Source organism: Rhinichthys klamathensis, unplaced genomic scaffold, assembly GCF_029890125.1.
Source record: "Rhinichthys klamathensis goyatoka isolate OS25496 unplaced genomic scaffold, OSU_Roscu_1.1 h1tg000603l_1, whole genome shotgun sequence".
NCBI lineage: Eukaryota > Metazoa > Chordata > Actinopteri > Cypriniformes > Leuciscidae > Rhinichthys > Rhinichthys klamathensis.
The window spans coordinates 872,962-897,400 of NW_026607058.1; the positions used below are offsets into that span (position 1 = coordinate 872,962).

At 41.6% G+C, this 24,439-nt stretch overlaps 1 protein-coding gene across 1 annotated transcript in view; it reads left to right on the forward strand.

The window, feature by feature from the left end:
* Positions 1 to 24,439, forward strand: part of LOC130075785 (1-phosphatidylinositol 4,5-bisphosphate phosphodiesterase beta-1) — an 82,604-nt gene that overhangs the window by 34,797 nt on the left and 23,368 nt on the right. The window contains exons 4-14 of the mRNA XM_056240552.1: positions 538 to 678; positions 1,610 to 1,689; positions 2,830 to 2,883; positions 2,964 to 3,039; positions 3,805 to 3,905; positions 4,848 to 5,014; positions 14,201 to 14,347; positions 17,134 to 17,291; positions 18,534 to 18,616; positions 18,953 to 19,037; positions 19,115 to 19,301. Coding sequence (XP_056096527.1) covers positions 538 to 678; positions 1,610 to 1,689; positions 2,830 to 2,883; positions 2,964 to 3,039; positions 3,805 to 3,905; positions 4,848 to 5,014; positions 14,201 to 14,347; positions 17,134 to 17,291; positions 18,534 to 18,616; positions 18,953 to 19,037; positions 19,115 to 19,301 — 1,279 coding nt within the window. The remainder of the gene's footprint in view (positions 1 to 537; positions 679 to 1,609; positions 1,690 to 2,829; positions 2,884 to 2,963; positions 3,040 to 3,804; positions 3,906 to 4,847; positions 5,015 to 14,200; positions 14,348 to 17,133; positions 17,292 to 18,533; positions 18,617 to 18,952; positions 19,038 to 19,114; positions 19,302 to 24,439) is intronic.

Below are 24,439 nucleotides of genomic sequence, written 5' to 3' on the forward strand. Positions count from 1 at the left end.
TGTCAATATTTTTATCATTCATCAGCTGGAAAAAATCATTCTGAAAGTGATTCCAACGATACTCTGTGCTTTTATCTTTATAGTTGTGGTATGAACTCTGTTTTAATATCTTGAACTATAGTATAGTTATCGTCCTTGGTGTGAACAGGCCTTAAGTGCTCATAATGATTACAATATAAACATAATATTACAATATAAGGATAATTTTTCTATGTAGAGCCAGAGTTGGGATCGAAGTCTGTGCAGTTTTCGGCATCGCCTGAATTCATCACAAAGTCTAGATCCAAACTGAATAAAGCTTTAACTTATAAATGTCATTTTTCGGTTCCGGTTTTTAAATGTTAACGTGTTTGTATCCTGAAGTAAAACCAGCGGATATGTTGAGTGTCTTTCCCTCATCAGCTGGTGTTCAGCAGTTTTTATCGTAGGATAAAGCGCTCGTGGGAAACGGTTGTGGGCGAGATCAGCCGTAAAGAGGCTTACTGGCTTATTTGAGATGCTTTATGGCAGCGAGGCTTCATTATTGTTTTCCCTCAGGAAGCAAAGCTCCGGGAGCTCCTGGATGTGGGGAATCTGGTGGGACGGATAGAGAACCGGATGCTAACGGTGGTGACGGGACCCGACATGGTCAATATCCAGTACCTGAACTTCATGGCCTTCCAAGAAGACGTCGCCAAGGTGTTTGCATCAGCATCAGAACATTTGATCCAAAAAGTAGTGCAAGGGCTTGACATTAACACACGCAACGCCAATGTTTCAGCAGTGCTAACAGTGTGTCATACTAGACACTTTGGCGGGTTAAACGTTATGTAAAATACATATACATTTTTCAATTGCAGTCTTTTAAAAAAGCATCGGAAATGATAAACTAAGTGCAATGTAGTGTTGTCAAAATATAAATTTTTCTATACTTTTCGATGCTGAAACACTTCTGTTCTGCAGAACACACACACAATGCCAGCTGCTCTCTCTCTCTCATCTCTCCGATAGCGAGTCACACACACACACAAACCCGCCTCTTCTCACTCACTCGCTTCATTTGCTCCGGATAAATATTGTTGCTGTTACAGGGCGTACATTTCAGTATTGCACATCATTTGACTCATTCCTGCAGATTTTGTGCTCAAAACACCCAAAGTGCGGCACATAAAGCTGCTTCTCAGTAGCCTACTAAATTAAGTTATTTTTCTCTGCTCATTGCACTTAAACAGTCAAATACACACAACAAACACCAGTCTTGGCGAGTATTCAGGTAAACACAGTTATGTTTTAAGTGAAAAAAAAAAAACCGTTGAGAAAGTAAATGCATGTGTAACAGTGTAATGGATCGGTGTGTCAGGTCTTAAAGTGACAGCAGCCTCTAATAAACCTGCTGCCAAATTATGAGATAATATAAAAAATATCTATATGGCAGTTTCCCCCATTGTATCATTATCAAATTTGTGGCCACAGTGACTGCTGAGCAAAAAAGTTAATGTCAAGCCCTGATAGCATGATATATATTTCTGTCAGTGAGATATTTGTGCAGCATTTATTTCAGTCAGGATACTTGACCTGAATAGATTTTAATGAAAAGCCGTGTTTTGTTTCTGCTTTGTCATTGATAAAGGAGTGGGCAGATGAGCTGTTCAGTCTGGCGTCTAACCTCCTGGCCCAGAACATGGGCAGAGAGTCCTGTCTGGAGAAAGCGTGAGTACCTGCAGATCTTTCGTCATCGTGGACCTTCACCTGAAGAACATCATGTCTCTTTTAAACCCATCCCCTCCCTTCATCCATCCATCCATCCCCTCCCATCATCCATCTATCCATCCCCTCCCTTCATCCATCCATCCATCCCCTCCCTTCATCCATCCCCTTCCTTCATCCATCCCTCCCTCCATCCATCCATCTCCTCCCTTCATCCATCCCCTTCCTTCATCCATCCCTCCCTCCATCCATCCATCCCCTCCCTTCATCCATCCCCTTCCTTCATCCATCCCTCCCTCCATCCATCCATCCCCTCCCTTCATCCATCCCCTTCCTTCATCCATCCCCTTCCTTCATCCATCCCTCCCTCCATCCATCCATCCCCTCCCTTCATCCATCCATCCATCCCCTCCCTTCATCCATCCCCTCCCTTCATCCATCCCCTTCCTTCATCCATCCCTCCCTCCATCCATCCATCCCCTCCCTTCATCCATCCCCTTCCTTCATCCATCCCTCCCTCCATCCATCCACTCCCTCCCTTAATCCATCCATCCATCCCCTCCCTTCATCCATACATCCATCCCCTCCCTTCATCCATCCCTTCATCCATCCATCCATCCATCCCTCCCTCTATCCATCCATCTCTCCATCCATCCATCCCCTCCCTTCATCCATCCATCCATCCATCCATCCCCTCCCTTCATCCATCCATCCATCTATCCCTCTATCTATCCATCCATCTCTCCATCCCCTCCCTTCATCCATCCATCTATCCCTCCCTCTATCTATCCATCCATCTCTCCATTCATCCATCCATCCATCCCTCCCTCCATCCATCTCTCCATCCCCTCCCTTCATCCATCCATCTATCCCTCCCTCTATCTATCCATCCATCTCTCCATTCATCCATCCATCCATTCATCCCCTCCCTTCATCCATCCCTCCATCCATCCAATGAAAATGTACAAGTGATGAATGGGATCTTTAAATTATCTGACATTCTGGTGAAAAAAGTTTACATTGCATGAGTTAAGTACCCTGTTCATCAGTAGTAAGTTATGGAGACACAAGTCCAAACAATGGCGTCGTTCCCACAGAATGACTGATGTAACTTTTCTATGAAACTGTTTTGTTTATCACCAGCTTCACGAGACTCAAGCTGCAGCCCAATCAAGAGGGTCGTGTCCCAGTGAAGAAGTAAGACACCACCCGTTTCACCTGATAAACCAGAGCATGAACAGATCGAATGATCCTAACGTTTCCCTCTCGTTCTGCAGCATATTCCGCATCTTCTCCGCTGACCGGAAGCGTGTGGAAACAGCACTGGAGAGCTGTAATCTTCCGTCCGGCCGGGTGAGCATATGTTGGGTTAATCGCTCCAGAAACCCACTGGCAGAGAGGAAGCCTGTGAGGGCTTTACCAAAAACCCTGCGCTTTCAGCTTGAAGCACGTCGCCTTTCTAAACGCCTGACAAATGACATCTTACCTTTTCATTCCCTGCAACAAGAGGAGTCTATTTGTTTGCCTTATCGTTTTACGGCAAATATAAAGGTTGAGCGGCGGACACAGGGAGATTTTCAAAATCCATAATGTTGAAAGGCCTCGGGAGACTCGCGAGGGGAAAAGTGTACAGCTAATGAGAAATCACCATGGGTTTACTCTCGCTGCCCTCCTCCTCTGACTCACTCGCATTCGCATCCTTTCATGGCTTTCTCTTTTTTGTTTGCTGCTTTATATTTTGACCAACAAAGCATTCATCAGCCTCGGGCGCTGGCGTGGCCTTCCAGACTCAGTGTTTCCAATGTTTCCTGCGGGAGATGAATGTCTAACAGCGCGTGGATGACATTGACTGATGTCCGTTATTGGGTTTGTCGTAACAACCAATTGATTCGGACTTGATGCTTCTCTTAGGATGGAATGAACTAATTAATATGGAGGCCAGCTTAAGTAGGCTATATTTGTTTTTATTAATATGAGAGCACGTTATTAAAAGCAGGTTTGGCTCCTCTATTTTTGGTGATTAAATGTTCCGACTCATGGTTAAAGACTGTCGGGACTAAATGGATGTTGTGTAATGAATATATGAATATGTATTTCATTGTTTGATTGTCTCTGCAGAATGACTCCATCCCGTTGGAGGATTTGACCCCTGACATTTACAAAGTGTTCATCAATCATCTCTGCCCGCGATCTGAGATCAACCAGATATTTGCTGATCTGTAAGTCTTTATGAAGCTGATTTCAGCTGAAGCTTTAGCCAATATGCCTTCAATAAAATACAAAAATATTTATTTGTTTATTCATTCATACATTTGTTTTTATTTGTCGTCTTTTCTGTTTTTATCTATTTAATCTATGTTTCTTATTTATTTATTTGTTTATTTATCTGTTTTTCTAATTAATTTTATTTATTTGTTTATGCGTTTATTTTTATGCATTGTTTTTATTTAGCCATTTTATCAATTTATCTGTCTTTCCATTTTTATCAGTTTATTTATTTATTATTATGTTTTATCTTTTCATTTATTTATTAAACTGTTTTTATTTATTTATACATTTATTTTATATACATTGTTTTTATTTACCGTTTTTTGTTTTTATCTATTAATTTGATTTACCTTTTTTCTATTTGTTTATTTATTTTTATTTATTTGTTTAGTTATTTTTATACACTGTTTTTATGTATTATTTTTCGGTTTTTAACAATTTATTTATTTGTTTGTTTGTTTATTTATTTTTGTTTTATCGATCTTTTTCTAATTTTATCTATATTTCTTACGTTTAAGTCTTTTTTGCATGTATTTTATCAGTTTTTTATATACATTTATTTTTTATACATTCTTTTTATTTATCATTTTTATCTTTATTTTTTATTTATTATGTATGTCTAATGATGCCTTCAAGTCATGTTGGAATGATTTGAGACGAGCGCATGAGCGCATGAGTGCATGTTACAATTAAAAAAAATCATAATGAAAGATAATTGGCATTGATCATAACTGAGACGTTAATAACAAAAACAACCTTCCTGAAAGTCATTGTGTAATTTACACACTGGGATGTTTCTGCTCATCTTATTGTTATGATTATCACTGTAAACCATACACTCTTTTTCTGTGTCTCACGCTCTCTCACACACATCTCTCACCGTCTCTGTCCAGTGGTGCGAAGAGCAGAAACTTCCTCACCATGGATGAGCTGACTGAATTCATAAACAACAAACAGCGAGACCCTCGTCTGAACGAGATCTTGTACCCGCCGCTGAAGCCGGAGCAAACCCAGATGCTCATGGAGAAGTTTGAGCCCAACCCAGGAATGATTCAAAAAGGTCTGTGTGAGACGAATGCCATCCTGCAATCGCCGTCACCTCGTTCCAAACTCTAACGGAGAACACTGATGAAGTTTTTACATTATGGCTGAACGATTTGGGGAAAAAAACACTTTATTTTAAGGTGATGTAGTTACACATTATTACATGTACTTACTATAGTAATAACAGTAAATGATGCATAATTACAAGCAACTAACCCTAACCGTAACTCTATAGTAAGTACATGTCGTCAATTAATATATTCTACAGTAGTACAATGTAACGAACCTTAAAATAAAGTGTCACCAAAAAAATTAATTGTTATCTATAAATCTAATCAAATTGTCTTTTCTGATATTTTCTATTTTGATTTAAAATGTGATTATATATAAAGAGCTCCACGTAAGTTTGCAAAGCTTGTATGTAGGGATGCACAATTTGGCCTGCTCCTAATCTTTTTTTTTATTAAATAAAATATTTGTAATTGTGCATTCTATTATTAAATAAAAAATAATAATAAGGAAAATATTACTATTGTTATAATTTATCATTTCAGTGTAAAATAAAAAACAAGAATTTAATAATTATTATTATTTTACAAAGCAACTGTAAAATTACAAAATTAAAAAAATTATTTATAAAAAATACATATATAAAGTGCTCCAAGTTTGCTGTAATTGTATGTTGGGTTGCACAATTTGGAAAATAAATATATAAATACATAAATCATATTGTGATTATATATCAATATGACTAAAACCAACAACAAAAATAATAATAATAATAATAATTATTACTATTAATAATAACAAAATAAGGAATAAATTAATATTGTTCTAATAATATTTCACTGTAAAACAAAAGTTTTTATAGTAATAACAATTTTATTTTAAAATTCACATTTCACCTAGCGCTTTTCATAATACATATTGTTGCAGCAGAAAAAAAAAAATACAACTGTAAAATTACAATACTAATATTTCTGTCTTCATATTTTCTCCTTTGTTGGCTACAGGTATCAACACATTCTCATTACAAATGTAGTAAATGTTCCATCATCCATCCAAAAAAACAAAAAAACAAAAAAAACACAGTGCCGCTCCACTCCAAACCCGATATATTTATTCAATTAAATCGCACTAAGGCGCATCTCTGTATTGATTTCATTTAGATGCATCGTTTATAGTGACTATAATAAGAAGTTCATATGACTCATTCACTATATCCCAAATCTCCTGAAGTCACATGATGCTTTGTGTGAGAAAAAGACCCAAATGTAGTCATTATTCACTGAAAATCTTCAGCTCTTAAATGAAATATGGCTCTGATGTTGAACTTTTCTGTCAGTAAATGTTTTAATCCAGCAGCTCAGACCATTGCTTGTCTTGTCAGGATCAGGTTTTCTCCGTATCCCATCATCCCCGGCGATCAGTGTAACCGCAGACGAGAATTAGCTGAGTTTGCAGCTGTTTATTTATCGATCGCCGATAGACAGCTGGAGTGTAATTGATTATCTCTGATAACTCTGTGGGTGGTTTTGGCCCTGCGTTCCCATGAGGTTTGATGAGGTCTTTTTAACAGAACGCCGTCAGTTCCTGTCATCATATACTAATATGAAATATAATCCCTCATTAGTTTTTCCACCCAACTTCTGATTGACAGCCGCATTAAAACTGTCTGTCGCTTCAAACAGCAAATACGTCGGGATTTAACCTGGAGCGCATGTCCCGAAAAGAGACACATTATAAATCCCATCAGTTTTAAATGCCTGGATGGATACACTCATATCAGAAACCGTTGGGAGGCTTAAAAAATGTAACTTTGCAGAAACACGTTTGAGAATTTTTGTCATTAAAATGTTTAAATCAGGCCTGAAACATTATAGCAACAACCAAATATAAAAATATTCTCAGTCATTCATCTCTTGTTTACGTCTTTTCCCTCCTCTGGAGATTTGCTTTTTGTCAGCGAATCAGCTCACAGGCTCATGAATATTAATTAAAAAATCTCTCATTTTTAATGATCTGTTTCAGTCGAGTTATTGCCTGTATAAGGCAACTGTAAATTCACTGATTTAATATGCTAATTATTTAATGAGTGTATTATCGGTTTTAGTATATTATGTATGTAATTAGTATATAAATATACTAATTAATATACTTAAACTAATGTACTAATTCATGCTAAACTCAAAAGAATAGCTAGTTATTAAAAATTTTGTATTTTTTGTATGCTTTTATGTTGTAAATCTCTCATATATAAGGATCTGTTTCAGTTGGGATGTTGCCTTAGAAGTAAATTCACTAATTTAATATGCTAATCAATATGTATATTATTTGCACATTTCATTATATTATTTATATTACAGTTTTTTACAGTCGCTAGGACACATTTCTCAATACTTAGGTCCCTTTTTCAAAACTCTTCACACAGTTCTCCTAACCAGCTATCAGCTCGGCACAGCAGTTCATTTCACTTTCAAAATGCACTGAAACTACAAAATCAATGTCTCAAATCAACACATTCTTCCATAACACTAGCAAAGGTTGACAGCCAACAACACACTTTGTCACCCACAAAACAATGACCTAAAACACACTAACAACAGGTAGCATTGTACAATGTTTTCTTCTGTAAAACAAGAACACCTCTCTACTGTTTAGATTCACTGGAGTGATGTTACTGAAATGAATCAGACATGATAGTCTTTTTTTTTTTTTTTTGCACTGAGTAATTCCAAAATACAAGAATTTGTATACACACCATCCACCGATACAGAAACAATAGGAATGCTAATCTACTCGGTCTTCTGCATTTGGCCACAGATTCTCATCCACATCAGATCTTATGTCATCTAGGGCAATACACCTAGGAAAGAATCTTCTGGCATGCCGGATCCATCCCTGGCAATCTTCTGCTGATATGTCCAGGCATCCAGCATTCATTGCGTCCAGGAGGGACATTTGATCATGTGGATGGTGGTCATAAACCTTCCACCTCCATGAGGAAAATAATTCCTCTATGGGGTTGAGGAATGGAGAGTAAGGTGGGAGGAAAAGTGACACCATTCTGGGATGGGCTGCAAACCACTCGGTGACTGCACAGGAGTGGTGAAATACAATTATAAATGTTGGCTGATTTCTTGTCTCTGCATCCCTTTCCTCACCTAGCACAACCCTTCCATATATATCATGCAGGAACGCAAGGATACGCTCAGTGTTGTATGACCCAATTAGTGGTTTGTGTAACAGCAGTCCATCAGTGGATATTGCTGCGCACATTGTGATGTGGGACATCCACTGTGGCTCTCTTCCCAATCACATTCCTTCCTCGTTGCCCGCCTCATCCACAAAGATGAAAATGTGGGCTGTTTGCCTGCCTTCAATCTCCATGACTCTCTAAAATAAATCCACAAGGTAACATATGAGTTAGGCTATTACAGTAGTATACATTACCTAAAAAATTGTCTTTGTGTGTGTTTGGTTTTGTTCAAAAACAGTTCTGTATTTTATTGTGGTCTTACCTGGACATATTGGTTCCGGAGTTGCTTGACATGTCTCAAAAGGCACAGTGTACAGTTGCTTCATTCTGACCTGATGTATTTTCAGGGCTCTAAAAATAGTTGCTTACACTGTGAATATTTGCAATAGTAACGCTGTCTGCCAAGACTCTGTCTCGAATCTCAGTGAGTTTTATGCTATTGTTTCTGATGACCAATCAATCAGCCAAATCTGCAATGCTCAACAGTCAACGCTCAACAGTTTCCTGCACATCAGTGAACATCCTACCTCTCCCACCTGTGTGAGGTAACCGTTGAGTCCTAAGCAGAAATGCAAAAGCAATTACACACAAGTGGGTTTGCTCTATTTACTTCTGTAATATGCAGCTCAGTCAGATGCCCTTGCAGAAAACAAGTTACCTGTTGGTTTGCCGGAAAACTCTAACAATAGATGCCACTGTTGAGCGTTGCAGATTTGGCTGGCCGTGGAGCGTGGGCGGGCCTGGCAGTGCAGGAAGCCTGGGCGGAGCCAGCCGGCCTCCATGGCCTTAATCAGGTACCTACTCTCGGGAAGAGACTCTGCCGTGGCGGCCCTCTCGGGACGAGACTCTGCCGTGGCGGCCCTCTCGGGACGAGACTCTGCCGTGGCGGCCCTCTCGGGACGAGACTCTGGCGTGGCGGCCCTCTCGGGACGAGACTCTGGCGTGGCGGCCCTCTCGGGACGAGACTCTGGCGTGGCGGCCCTCTCGGGACGAGAATCTGACGTGGCGGCCCTCTCGGGACGAGACTCTGGCGTGGCGGCCCTCTCGGGACGAGACTCTGACGTGGCGGCCCTTTCGGGACGAGACTCTGCCGTGGCGGCCCTCTCGGGACGAGACTCTGCCGTGGCGGCCCTCTCGGGACGAGACTCTGGCGTGGCGGCCCTCTCGGGACGAGACTCTGGCGTGGCGGCCCTCTCGGGACGAGACTCTGGCGTGGCGGCCCTCTCGGGACGAGACTCTGCCGTGGCGGCCCTCTCGGGACGAGACTCTGCCGTGGCGGCCCTCTTCGGGACGAGACTCTGGCGTGGCGGCCCTCTCGGGACGAGACTCTGCCGTGGCGGCCCTCTCGGGACGAGACTCTGGCGTGGCGGCCCTCTCGGGACGAGACTCTGGCGTGGCGGCCCTCTCGGGACGAGACTCTGCCGTGGCGGCCCTTTCAGGACGAGAATCTGACGTGGCGGCCCTCTCGGGACGAGACTCTGCCGTGGCGGCCCTCTCGGGACGAGACTCTGCCGTGGCGGCCCTCTCGGGACGAGACTCTGGCGTGGCGGCCCTCTCGGGACGAGACTCTGGCGTGGCGGCCCTCTCGGGACGAGACTCTGCCGTGGCGGCCCTCTCGGGACGAGACTCTGGCGTGGCGGCCCTCTCGGGACGAGACTCTGCCGTGGCGGCCCTTTCGGGACGAGAATCTGACGTGGCGGCCCTCTCGGGACGAGACTCTGCCGTGGCGGCCCTCTCGGGACGAGACTCTGGCGTGGCGGCCCTCTCGGGACGAGACTCTGGCGTGGCGGCCCTCTCGGGACGAGACTCTGGCGTGGCGGCCCTCTCGGGACGAGACTCTGCCGTGGCAGCCCTCTCGGGACGAGACTCTGCCGTGGCGGCCCTCTCGGGACGAGACTCTGGCGTGGCGGCCCTCTCGGGACGAGACTCTGACGTGGCGGCCCTCTCGGGACGAGACTCTGGCGTGGCGGCCCTCTCGGGACAAAACTCTGACGTGGCGGCCCTCTCGGGACGAGACTCTGGCGTGGCGGCCCTCTCGGGACAGAGGATTTTAATGGCCAGAGTCTCGTCCCGAGAGGGCCGCCACGCCAGAGTCTCATCCCGAGATGGCCGCCACGCCAGAGTCTCGTCTCTGGCGTGACCTTTCGGGACGAGACTCTGGCGTGGCGGCCATCTCGGGATGAGACTCTGGCGTGGCGGCCCTCTCGGGACGAGACTCTGGCGTGGCGGCCCTCTCGGGATGAGACTCTGGCGTGGCGGCCCTCTCGGGACGAGACTCTGCCGTGGCGGCCCTCTTCTGCCGTGGCGGCCCTCTCGGGATGAGACTCTGGTGTGGCGGCCATCTCGGGATGAGACTCTGGCGTGGCGGCCATCATGGGCGAGGGCTCACGGGCTGGAGCCGATGTGTGTGCTGCCCACACACAAAATAGCTGTCGACTATCATAAGTGCTGAATCATCCGGAGCTGACTCAGGCGCAGCGGCCATCTTGTCCGAAGACACAGGCACGGCTGGCATGATGTGAACAGTCTCAGGCTTGGCAGGCAGGACGTGAGCTGGCTCTGGCTGAGAGGATACTGTGGGCTTGTGGGCTCCTCATCCGCAAATCCCACAGTAAATGATGAGCCGCTCAACAAAAGGGCAAAGTCAATATATTCAGCCAAAGTTATTCAGTGGGACATTGCTCTCAGGCATTAAGTAATTCCAATGGTAATTAAGTCCATTGCGAACGATGCCCTTGAGGACAGCATCATTAAAATCCAGTTTTAATGGAATAAAACTGGAAAACATAGTCCTGAATGGACTGGTCACCTTGACGCAGATTTAGGAGGTCAACTGCTGGGTTCATGGTAGGTCAAGTTTTCTGTAATGAAGTCCACTGGAGGCAAGACAGGGGACACCTTTGAACAATGAACCAATGACAACATGACACATCAGACAAGGGAACACATGGCAGGATCACATGACTTGAACAGAGGAACACATGACAGACATGAAACAGGAACATGAAACATATCCAAATCGTGACAATATTATATATATAATATACATTATATTACATAAACACAAACTTTTATTTTAGATGTGATTAATCGCGATTAATTGATTTGACAGCCCCAATAAGTATATTAATACACTAATTAATTTACTGATAAAAATAATTAATACTGAAAAGTATAATTAATACAATTACCAAACTTTTTTGTGCAGTATGTATTTATGTAATTCATAAGGATCTGTATGTCAGTCTGGATGTTGCCTAAGAAGGCCGTTGCCAATGTAGGTGTTTTTTGAGCAGAGCCTTTGAGTTTTCTTATATTTATTCTATGGAAAGAAAACAAAACCTCCATACCGTTCTCTACTTTTCATTACCATAGCAACAATAACTCCCGAGATGCAGTCGCGCCGGTTTATTTATATCTGTGCGAGCACAAGGCTCCACGGGCGAACTGGAGATCAGGGCAGTGTATGACAGGAGATTGATCAGCCAGGGACGGCGATAGATGAGGATGATCATGAGGCTCTTTAGCTCGCGGTTCTGGCACGACACACCGCTGTCATACAGATTACGACTCTATGTTCTCTGTGTAATCTCAAAGACAGGCGGTGGACAGTCGAACGCCCACGCCAGACACACGAGACGCTGATATTTGCATAGTATTGATTGTAGATTTGGAAGAACAACTGGGTTGTAAAGGCGGGAATGGTCTGCGGTGGCAGGATTACATTGTGTCCGAGAGACATTCGTTGTTCGATTGCCAGTAAACGCTGGAGACATTGTTCTTATTTTTATATTTGAAAAAAAGTTTCTTTTCAAGGTTTGCTGGTATTAGTTGTTTTATCTGGGACCAGTGGCATAAACTATTATCTATACATATGAAATAATGATCAGATAAATATAGTGTTTTTAAATGGAGCAGTTTAAAAGACAAAAAGAAAATCTTTAAAAAAGTTTGCATATGTGTTTTTTGTTGAGTATCATATTTGATACATCATGCTTTTATGGCTCATATAGTATAATATAGTGAGAATATGGAGGGGAAAACAGCTCAAATTTAGACTCAAACAGAGCAAAAATATGAATGCTGATCTTTATATTACCAAAAGTGAGATGAAATTCTGATGCTTGTAATGTAAATCGATGAGATCTTTATTACAGTGTAACATATACTAACATAAAATGTATATAAATATCAGTAATCACTCTATATCTTCCAATAATGTCTAAGTAAGATGATATTTAAATGCTTAGTTTTATAATCAAAGCTCTGTAGTTTATAATGCAATGCAATACAATGATGATTGAGAGATGAACAAATAAACCTTCCTCACATTTGAACATGATTTTACTATAAAATGATGTATGAATAATCATGCAAACCGAAATTTCTTCAGTCCAGTAAGTGTTGATCTTAAAATATTACTAATGATATAAAAGTTAATCTTATATTTACTTAATAAAAATCAGATTTTTTTTTTTCACAATAAAAAGACTTGGTAGCATGCACTAGCTGAAGGGATTTGTACAATTACACTAAAAGATTTTTACTTTGCTAAAAAAGCATAATCTCGAGTCAGTCAACCAGACAGTTGCATAAAATCTTCTTTTGGCCAAATTGGAGAATGAAAAGTTTGACTGATTTTCCACTAGCTGACTGATTTTTGCTCAACTCTTAACATAATAGCTAGTCTAGCCTGAGCAATCCAGTGTAAAAACCCTCTAAAATCGTGCAACTATCCTGTCTGAACATCTCGGTGACCAGAAAAGCACCTTAGGATGCAGGACTGTGACAACAGATGCAATCTACATTCTTATCTCGTTCCTGTTCTTTCATTCTCCGTTTAACTCGACAAGACAATTGCAGAATTTCAGCAGTGTGCGGTAATTGTAGTCTTTAAAAACCGTTCGACTCCCCTTTGGAGACAGCGAGGTGGTTTGTGTTATTTCGGTGTGCAAATCAAAGGCTGTTTGCTCCGGAGTGACAGAGACGTGGCGATCCCGATCCCGAGCAGTGTCTTCCAGCCGGAACAAGGGCCACGGTTAATTACCTTTGGAGCTCTGCAAAGAATGAGCTTAATGAATGTAAACCGCTGATGAGAATTAGTCTCGGAGGACGCTCGTCCCCCGGTGTCTTCTCTTCAAGCGCGAGTGCCGTTCAGGGAACACTGATCTTCCAGCTCCAGTTTAATTTGAAGTCTGTTTGCAGTTGCAGTGCTAATTTACTCGACGAGACAAGTTGTTAGTTTAGGTGAGAACGAGAGAGATAATTTTCTGAGGTGAAAGAACCTCTGTTGCTCGCAGATGAAGGTGAATTGAACACAATGCCGTCTTTATTTTGTCACTTTGGTGCCGTAGTGATCCTGCCGTAAAACTACTCTAGCCTACCGTTCAGAAGCTCTTTTCTTTATTTAATTGTTTAAAAGTGACAGAAAGAAATTGTGTCCATAAGAATTCCGTCATATAAATGTTATTTTTAATGTTTTATCCATCAAAGAATGGATAATGTTTTCAAAATTGATAATAATCTTAGATGTTTCTTGAACATCATATTAGAGTGATTTCTGAAGGATCATGTGATGCTAAAGACGGGAGTAATGATGCTGAAAATTCATCTTTGATTACAAGAATAAATTACAGAAAACACGTATTTTAAATTGCATATCACAAATAGGTTACACTTTATTTTAAGGTGTCATTGTCACAGTGTAATTATATATTTAAGTACTGAGTAATATTAATAGAGAACATGTACTTACTATAGAGTTAGGGTTTGGTTTAAGGGTTAGTTGCATGTAATTATGCATAATTTACTGTTATTGCTATGGTGAGTACATGTAACATGTGTAAGGACACTGTCAAATATAGTGTTATCCACAAATATGATTTAAATTGCATGCAAGCAATGCTCCTCTTGTTGTGATGTGTTGTGATATTTGTGTAACAGGGCAGATCTCAGTGGAGGGCTTCTCCAGATATCTGATCAGTCAAGAGAACAGTGTCATTCCTGCCGAAAAACTGGACCAGAGTGAAGACATGACCTTCCCACTCTCTCAGTACTTCATCAACTCCTCCCACAACACTTACCTCACAGGTACCGCAATACTCATATCAAACATATCACATGCATGCGCAATATGCAAATAGATCCAAAAAATGATACCGAACTCAATTCATTAAAGGGTTAGTTCACCCAAAAATGAAAATGATGTCATTAATGACTCTCCCTCATGTCGTCCCAAGCCCGTCAGACCTCCGTTCATCTTCAGAACACAGTTTAAGATATTTTAGATTTAGTCCGAGAGCTTTCTGTCCCTCCATTGTAAATGTGTGTACGGTATACTGTCCTTGTCCAGAAAGGAAATAAAACACACGTCAGCGGCGGCACTGAACACGGATCCACAACAGAACCCGTATACACACACACACACACACCAGACACACGTCAGCAGCGTCTTACGTCAGCAGCGGCACTGAACGCGGATCCACAACAGAACCAGAATACACACACACACACACACCAGACACACGTCAGCAGCGTCTTACGTCAGCAGCGGCACTGAACGCGGATCCACAACAGAACCAGAATACACACACACACACACACACACACACCAGACACACGTCAGCAGCGTCTTACGTCAGCGGCGGCACTGAACGCGGATCCACAACAGAACCAGAATACACACACACACACACACACACACACACACACACGTCAGCAGCGTCTTACCTCAGCGGCGTCACTGAACGCAGATCCACAACAGAACCAGAATACACACACACACACACACACACACACACACCAGACACACGTCAGCAGCGTCTTACGTCAGCGGCGGCACTGAACGCGGATCCACAACAGAACCGGAATACACACACACACACACACACACACACACACCAGACACACGTCAGCAGCGTCTTACGTCAGCGGCGGCACTGAACGCGGATCCACAACAGAACCAGAATACACACACACACACACACACACACACACACAAGACACACGTCAGCAGCGTCTTACCTCAGCGGCGGCACTGAACGCGGATCCACAACAGAACCAGAATACACACACACACACACACACACACCAGACACACGTCAGCAGCGTCTTACCTCAGCGGCGGCACTGAACGCGGATCCACAACAGAACCGGAAGACAATACAATGCTGAATAAAGTCCTAGTTTTTGTTATTTTTGGACCAAAATGTATTTTCGATGCTTCAACACACTCTAACTAACCCACTGATGTCACATGGACTACTTTGATGATGTCTTTATCTCCTTTCTGGACAAGGACAGTATACCGTACACACATTTACAATGGAGGGACAGAAAGCTCTCGGACTAAATCTAAAATATCTTAAACTGTGTTCCGAAGATGAACGGAGGTCTTACGGGCGACGACATGAGGGAGAGTCATTAATGACATCATTTTCATTTTTGGGTGAACTAACTCTTTAATGCATAAAGTTGCAAAATTTCATAATAGACTGCACACTTAAGACTGACTGATCGAAACATTCTATGAATAATATAAATTGCACAGAAGCAGAGCTGCCTTGAAAACTCCATAATAATATTTCCTCATTTGGCACTGTTTTAGATGAATTAGTACATTTACATTTAAGCCTACTTACGGTAAAGTGCATTACATCACGTAAGAGCCAATTATCAGGAGGGAGTTGAGAATACAGCGCATGCTCAGCTAGACCTCAAAAACCAAGCAGAAATGAATTATAAATGCAATTACAGTGAATGTCCTGCTAATGTATCAATCTAAACCTCAGCCGGAGCAGGAGTGCAGATCTCCGGAAGAACACACTCAACTACAGGACAACCGCTGGTCTTAAAGGAACAGCTCTTTATGTTGTTCCAAGCTGATATAGCTGATATACTGTTTTTTTATTCCATCAAAAGCATGAGGAGTCAAGTTCAAAAAAGACCAAAAAAAGCCCATGAAAATATCATAACGCAGTTCATACGAGAGTGAGAGTGTGTGTGTGTGTGTGTGTGTGTGTGAGAGAGAGAGATGGGCAGGTTTAGTGGTAGGGTTAGTGTTAGTGTTAGTGAGTGAGTGAGTGAGTGAGTGAGTGAGTGAGTGAGTGAGTGAGTGAGTGAGTGAGTGAGTGAGTGAGTGAGTGAGTGAGTGAGTGAGTGAGTGAGTGAGTGAGTGAGTGAGTGAGTGAGTGAGTGAGTGAGTGAGTGAGGGAGGTGGGGTTAGTGTGTGTGTGTGTGTGTGACATGTAGGTTTAGGGGTCGGGTTGGTGTGTGTGTATGTGACATGCAGGTTTAGGGGTCGGGTTGGTGTGTGTGTGTGTGTGTGTGAGAGAGAGAGATGGGTAGGTTTAGTGGTAGGGTTAGTGTTAGGTGAGAGGATATACAGTTTGACAGTTTGTACAGAATAAAAACCATTATGTCTATGGAAAGTCTACGTAAAGATATAAAAACAAGTGTGTGTGTGTATGTGATGGGTAGGTTTAGTGTGTGTGTGTGTGTGTGTGTGTGTGTGTGCGTGTGTGCGTGAGTGTGTGTGTGTGTGTGTGTGACATGTAGGTTTAGGGGTCAGGTTGGTGTGTGTGTGTGTGTGTGTGTGTGAGAGAGAGATGGGCAGGTTTAGGGGATGGGTTGGTGTGTGTGTGTGTGTGTGTGTGTGAGAGAGAGAGAGATGGGCAGGTTTAGGGGATGGGTTGGTGTGTGTGTGTGTGTGTGTGTGTGTGTGTGTGTGTGTGTGTGTGAGAGAGAGAGATGGGCAGGTTTAGGGGTAGGGTTAGTGTTAGGGGAGAGAATATACAGTTTGTTCAGTATAAAACCATTATGTCTATGGAAAGTCTACGTAAAGATATAAAAACAAGTGTGTGTGTGTGTGTGGTCAGCGGGTCAGCTCGCTGGGAACTCCTCAGTGGAGATGTATCGTCAGACTCTTCTGTCTGGTTGTCGGTGTGTGGAGCTCGACTGCTGGAAGGGCCGAACAGCGGAGGAGGAGCCCGTCATCACACACGGATTCACCATGACCTCAGAAATCTGCTTCAAGGTGACCGCAGCCCAACACGCGCACACACACACACACACACACACGAGAGCCTGGGGTCAGTCTTGAGTTTTCACACTGCTTTTCATCAGGGCCTGCAGTTAAGTGGTGCTTACCTTGGTTTCTGTAAAAAATAACCAATAATTCAAAAGGTGTACTGAGTAATTTTTTCACTGACTGATACGCAATCAAATGCAAAGTCTGTCTGCAGAAGTTAGTGCTTGTTTAATTTTATTAAAGCTAATTGATTTAAATAATTAATAATACATTATTTATTTAGTTTTTATTTAAATGTATTACTCTATATTTTATATATATATATTTTTTCTTCTATATTTTATATGAATTAATTTTATATAGTAATTGATTAATTGAATAATTTTAATATGTATTATTTATTTATTTAAGCTTTATTATTTACTTAATTTTAGTTTTCTTTTTAATCGTTTATATTTTATTCTACATTTCATTTTATATATACACTACCGTTCAAAAGTTTGGGGTCAGTGAGAATTTTTTTTTTTTTTTTTGGAGGAAAGAAATCAATACTTAATTTGATCGAAAGTGACAGTAAAGACATTTATAATGTTACAAAAGATTCTATTTCAAACAAATGCTGTTCTTTTGAACTTCCTATTCATCAAAGAAACTGACAGACCAACAACTGTTTCAACATTGATAATAATAATAAATGTTTCTTGAGCATCAAATCCTCATATTATACTGATTTGTGAAGGATCATTTGACACTGAAGACACTGACACTGGTGATGCTGAAAATTCAGCTTTGATCACAGGAATAAATTACACTTTACTATATATTCACACAGAAAACAGCTGATTTACACTGGAATAATATTTAATACTATAACTGATTTTTGTTGTATTTTTAATCAAATAAGCGCAGCCATGGTTAGCAGAAGAGAATCTTTTAAAAGTATTTAAAATCGTACCGACCCCAAACTTTTGAACGGTAGTGTAAATCATTTTATTATTTTATTTTCTATAGCTAAGAGTGAAGTACATTTTATTAATTGCCTAATTTAAATTATTTTGTTCAGCAGAATTCCACAAAATGTATAATAACAAGTGATATAGAAAGTACAATAATAAAAAGTCAGTTTGCATAGCATTCACTGTTATAACTGCAATAAAATATTAGAAATAATCACTATAAATAAAGCTATTGCACTACATCTAAATATTTACACATTTAAATCCAGTTCAATCTGTTGTTGTTTTGCAGGAAGTGATCGAAGCCATAGCGGAGTGCGCTTTTAAAACGTCTCCTTTCCCTGTCATCCTGTCCTTTGAGAATCATGTGGACTCGTAAGTGAAGACACACACACACACACACACACACACGTTCCTCTGATACTCTCGTCCCGTAGCGCCTGAAACTATGGCAACACGGAGGACAGCGATTATAACCGTCTCTGAAACGCATAATTTGTTTTCTGTCATCATTGTTCTCTTGTGAGATGTGGCGGCTTTATTTTCTGCATGAAATCAAAGATGACATGATGTGTTTCTCGGTCTGGGAATTTCATATCAGTCGCAGGAGGACTCGTAGTTTCCCAGGAATGAGGAATGAGAAACCAATTTAGTTCGGTGTTGTGATAGTTGTTTTATGACAGCTCTAATTTTGTTGATATTGAATCGCAGCCCCAAACAGCAAGCCAAAATGGCAGAATATTGCAGATCGATATTCGGGGACGCTCTTTTGACCGAGCCGCTTGAGAAATATCCTGTAAGTTTGTCACTCCCACATCCACTGGTGCTCTTTCTGCAGTCGAGGCGATGTTCTCATGAGAAGTTCTGTTTCAGCTGGAATCAGGAGTTCCTCTGCCAAGCCCTCACGAGCTCATGGGAAAGATCCTCATCAAGAACAAGAAATCTCACCTGAAACCGTCCGACGGGAGCACGAAGAAGAAGCTGTCCGAGCAAGTGTCCAACACCAACAGCGACTCGTCCAGCGTCTTTGAGCCGTCGTCACCCAGTGCTGGACCTGCAGGTATTGCTCATGTTACACACCGTTTCACCTTCAAATCTGCATGTCCATAAAACTCAATGGGCCCTATTTAAGGATCTAAGCTGATCCTTTTGGTTTTGGTTCAATATGTCAGGTTTTGGTTCAAAATATGTGCCAAACATATATTTTTATTCAAAGATCAACAGTCTGTCATTAGTCTTTAGTCTGCCACAAAAAAAAAAAAAAAAAAAAAAACATTAAAATCATGAACTCAAATGTCATTGTGGAAAAAAAAATGTGTTACTGTTGTAACAGTGCACAGGCTAAATCAGACCTTTCAGGCTATAGCCTAACGCTAATAAGCCTTATGCCAAAATTATTATTACAACTAAATTGTGGTCATTAAATAGGAAAACTAAATAATTGTGTAGATGATTTGCTTCAAGTGTAACCCGACATCAGACATTAAGGCCCGGCCGAAGTATTTTTTTGCACACAGTGACGCGACCAATCAATCACTCCTTCAATGCTGCGTTCACACCAGACGCGAATAGCGTGTCAAATTCGCGCCTACCGCGTATAGTTATACGAATCCATTCGCGCGTCAAGAGCGTTTAGACTGGCTGCCTGCACATTCACTGTCCTCGCGGCTGCTGCAATTGGAAGGGGCTGCTGCAGGACGACTCAACTTCCACGGACAGTTTTTAATGTTTTATCAAGATTTTGCTTTAGTAGCCTATAATTTTCGGGACAATTAATGCCGGTTTCGGGATTCGGGACAACAGCTTAGATTTCGGGACTGTCCCGAATTTTTCGGAACTTCTGGTCACCCTAGTCTAACTAGACGCGATAGACGCGTATTTGACGCTCTATTCGCGTTCGGTGTGAACACACCATAAAGCTCACGGCGCACGTGTGCACTTGGGTCGTGTCCGAATCCACTTTTGCTAGTTTAACGACGGGAAAAATGGTCGGCGCTCCCGGCGCTGGTCTAAAAGGGTTGTCCCTATTCTCTTAATGAGTCATGGGTGTGTTTTGGGGCGTAACGTGAAATAAACCAATCAGGATCTCATCTCTCATTTAATTTCCTTTATAGAGCTGGTAAGTCCCGCCCCTTCCGCTTACCCCGCTGGACCTCTAGGTTGAAAAATCGTCAATGCAAGTGAATGAGAGAAAATAATTATTTTCTAATCCCGTTTGAATTTTGCAATGAATGTGAACATATGTTGTCTATGAATTTTTTATATAATTTTTCGAGTAAAGAATGCTACAATTTAGCGGGTAGAATTTTCATACGGTTAAGGTGATGATACACAGGCAGGGCCGGATTATCCATAGACGGGATTGGGCGAGTGCCCTGGGGCACCAGCCAATAGGGGGGCACCAAATGATTAAGAGAATGACTAAACCTTTAAAATAGTTTTCATGTTTTGTATATATATTATTTTGCTGGAAGAGATGCAGATATAAAAGGAACAGTTAATGATAACATGTATACAGAGAGACTATAAAATATGCAAATAAAGAATCGCGATTGGGTCAGGTCACAGTGTAGCCTATTTCTTCGAAATGAAGAAAAGACAGAGACATCGATCGGCATCACCAGCAGAAGCCACTAGCAGCGAAAAATGCCTCAACCGATACCCAAGCAGCAGCTAATGTTGTGAGCAAAGGCGGTAGCCTAACACAAAGTCTAGAAAAAGTTGTTCTGCTAAAGGTAAGGCTTATTTACCATTATTTCTGGGCAAATAGGCTACTGTATGTGACGCTGTTGTCGATTTGAAATTTGGAACGGTTTTCTCTTTTAGCTGGTTGCTTAGTTAACGTTAGAGATGCTTATTAGATGCATAACTTTTGTTTCAATCGGACTGAATTCATTCCGATCGATGAATCTGAATGTTATGTTTACATGAACGCTAAACGTGATCGGGTTGATGTGCGCGTTAATACGCAAGCTTAAAATCGGAAGAGGTAACGTTAGTAGGCTATACTGTGCATATACCCATCTCCTACATTGGTTCTTTATTTGTTTTAAACAGCAGGCTTAATATTTATCCATATCTGGTCATAATTTGTGGACAATGAGCACATGAACCGTTGTTGTACCGTGTTGCTTATATTTATCAGTAAAATGCCCCTCCCTTCTCGCGCCCAAAACCAGTCGTCTCTGGGTGATAATCCGAAAAATGACTGGTGGGACATTGTCCTGCTCCACTTCACAGACGCTGAGTGAAAGGAGAATTTTAAAATGACGGGACACTTGATTATATGACACTTTATTCAACAGGAAGAACATTTCGAGCGTCATACGTCATTACGCTATTTCAAAGTCATTGCACATACGCAGTCCTTTCAGTTTCGCTTTTTAATCCGAATAAAAAAAAGGAATAACCCACCCCTTTCAATCCGATCGAAATTTGATTCCGATCGAGCTCAATCGGATCAATAAAGGTTGAATAAAAGCTTTTCAGTTCGATTGAGCCGTCAATCCGATTACTAATGGATTTGGTTGCATTGTTTTGCTGCTGTGCGTCTCTGTGGTGCTGAATTTATCTGATTCTTGGGCTTGCTTATTTGGTATATGTTTTTTTTAGACATAAGGTTTTGCAAGTAGTCCTCATACATGCCATTTATGATGGAAATGAAGATATTTAGTATGACATGTTCATGTTGCACTAACATGTGAGTTGTATGGGGTGGGGGGCACTTAAAATGTGGTCACCCTAGGGCACTACACTGTGTTAATCCGGGCCTGTACACAGTGCAACTTTTTGAGCAATTTTGCTAGGCAATCTTGCCGAGCGATTGTTGCTTGGGCACTTTCCCATTGAAAATGGGCAATACATTTCTATCTGGATAATTTAGATCGGCCGTGGGCCCTGTGTCTCATCTGGTTACCCATTGACAGCAACATTGCCCAGCAACGTTGCTCAAAACGTTGCCCTGTGTATCATCACCTTTAGACTTTGTGTGAGAGCACTTTGTGGACTACAACTCTTCACTGCTTTCGACGCGTTTGATATACGTCACCACCACTAGCACACGGATCCCGCTAAACATGCCTTTGTTTGAATGGTGACATTTGGGTACAAAACACACAGGCATCTCGATCTAATTCCTTAGATTATCGCACCGTGATTTGTGGAGGGGAAATGTGTTATGCGGTGACGTCACATATGCGACGTGTAGTCTTTCTCGTTATGTCTATTCCACAACTGCGAGCCAAAGAATCATACAATATACTGTCAAACTCGTTACATGAGAAGTTATATAAAAAATTCACGGACAACATATGTTCACATTCATGGCACAATTCAAACGGGATTAGAAAATAATTATTTTCTCTCATTCACTTGCATTGACGCTTTTTCAACCTAGAGGTCCACTTGGAGTTTTACGGATGGGCGGGACTTACCAGCTCTATAAGCCAGTTGCGCTCGTGCCATGGCGGATTCGCTATTTACATGGAGGAATTTGCAAGTGGAAAAACTGAACGCTTCTCTAGCGAGGAAACAGATCTGCTCGTGCACGAGCTGTGTGTGTGTGTGTGAGGTTAAAGACCATCCATGTGACAAGCCGGATTCCACCATATCTTTACGTACACAATAAAATCTTTTACATTGTAATCCTTTTATTTTGAATATTTGGCTTGTTTGTGTGCTGCTGCACGTCCCTGTGTGTGTAATAAGCAGAGTGTGTGTGTGCGTAATAAGCAGAGTGTACGCGTGTTGTGGACCCACTTATAGGCACATACTATAGACCAGGTGTCAGTTGGTCAACGGCTCAGTCTATTTCAGTTCCTCAAAATATCAACGCGCCAACAATGCTCCTGAACACACACCTGGTTGTCAGACCAGCAGCCCATGGGCGCACAGATGGGCGCAAATGCATTTGCTATTTACAGCACGTGAAGATGAAAACACTCGCGTCGCGCCTGCGCATTGGGCCGGGTGTGTGATAGGACCCAATACCTGTGTTATTGATATGGAATAAGGCGAGAAGCGTTGATGTTGACTGGTACTATACTTTATTATATATGTACTATAGTACTATATTACTATATGTCCCTGGTCTATTCAACCTTCTTATTTGAAACTTCTCTTAAGTGAAATGAAAACCCTTGATATGTCACATCTATCTTGAGTGAAAAGAAAGAAAGCCCAGTAAACACCAGTAACTCGTCATCAGCTCGATTAGCTCCACCGTGAGCCGGTCTCTGTGTTCAGCCTCATGTGGAGAGTCAAGCGTCTGACATTTCAGACTCTCCGCAGGTCCGAGACGTGTGTGTTCATGTCTGACAGACCCTCTGCAGGTCCGAGACGTGTGTGTTCATGTCTGACAGAGAGCCGCTGATGGATGCCAGAGGTTTGTAAAGGTTGAATCCGGACAGCATTGATGCAGAAAGCAGATGTTGAACAGCTGGGTGTGTATTCCTCCAGACCTCCACCTGCAGAAGCACAGAGACCTGAACCTGAGCATGCTGAGCTCGACTCCTTCATCACACACTGCCTTTCAGAACCAAATAAAGCTTAGAAACTCCTCTGTAGAGGAGCACACCTGTCAAAAGACAGTTCTTTAAAAAGAAGTCTCTTCTGCTCACCACAGCTGCATTTATTTAATCACAAATACAGTAAAACTGTCATATAGTAAAATATTTTTTTAATTCAAATTTGCTGTTTTCTATGTGAATATATAGTAAACTATAATTTATTCCTGTGATCAAAGCTGAATTTTCAGCATCATTACTCCAGTCTTCAGTGTCACATGATCCTTCAGAAATCACTCTAATATGATGATTTGCTGCTCAATTATTAATAATGGTTCTAAAATGTTTTTTTTTTAAATGCTTACATTGTTGTGGAAACTGTGATGCATTTTTCTTTCAGGATTCTTTAATGAATTGAAAGTTCAAAAGAACAGCATTTATTTAAAAAATAATCTTTTGTAACATTATAAATGTCTTTACTGTCACTTTTGATCAATTGAATGCATCTTTGCTGAATAAAAGTGTTCATTTCTGTTTTTATTTTTATATTAATTTTAATATGGTAGTGTATCACATTTTGGAAACCAATATGAAGCAGCTCAACTGTTTTCAACATTGATAATAATAATAAATGTTTCTTGAGCATCAAATCATCATATTAGAGTGATTTCTGAAGGATCATGTGACACTGAAG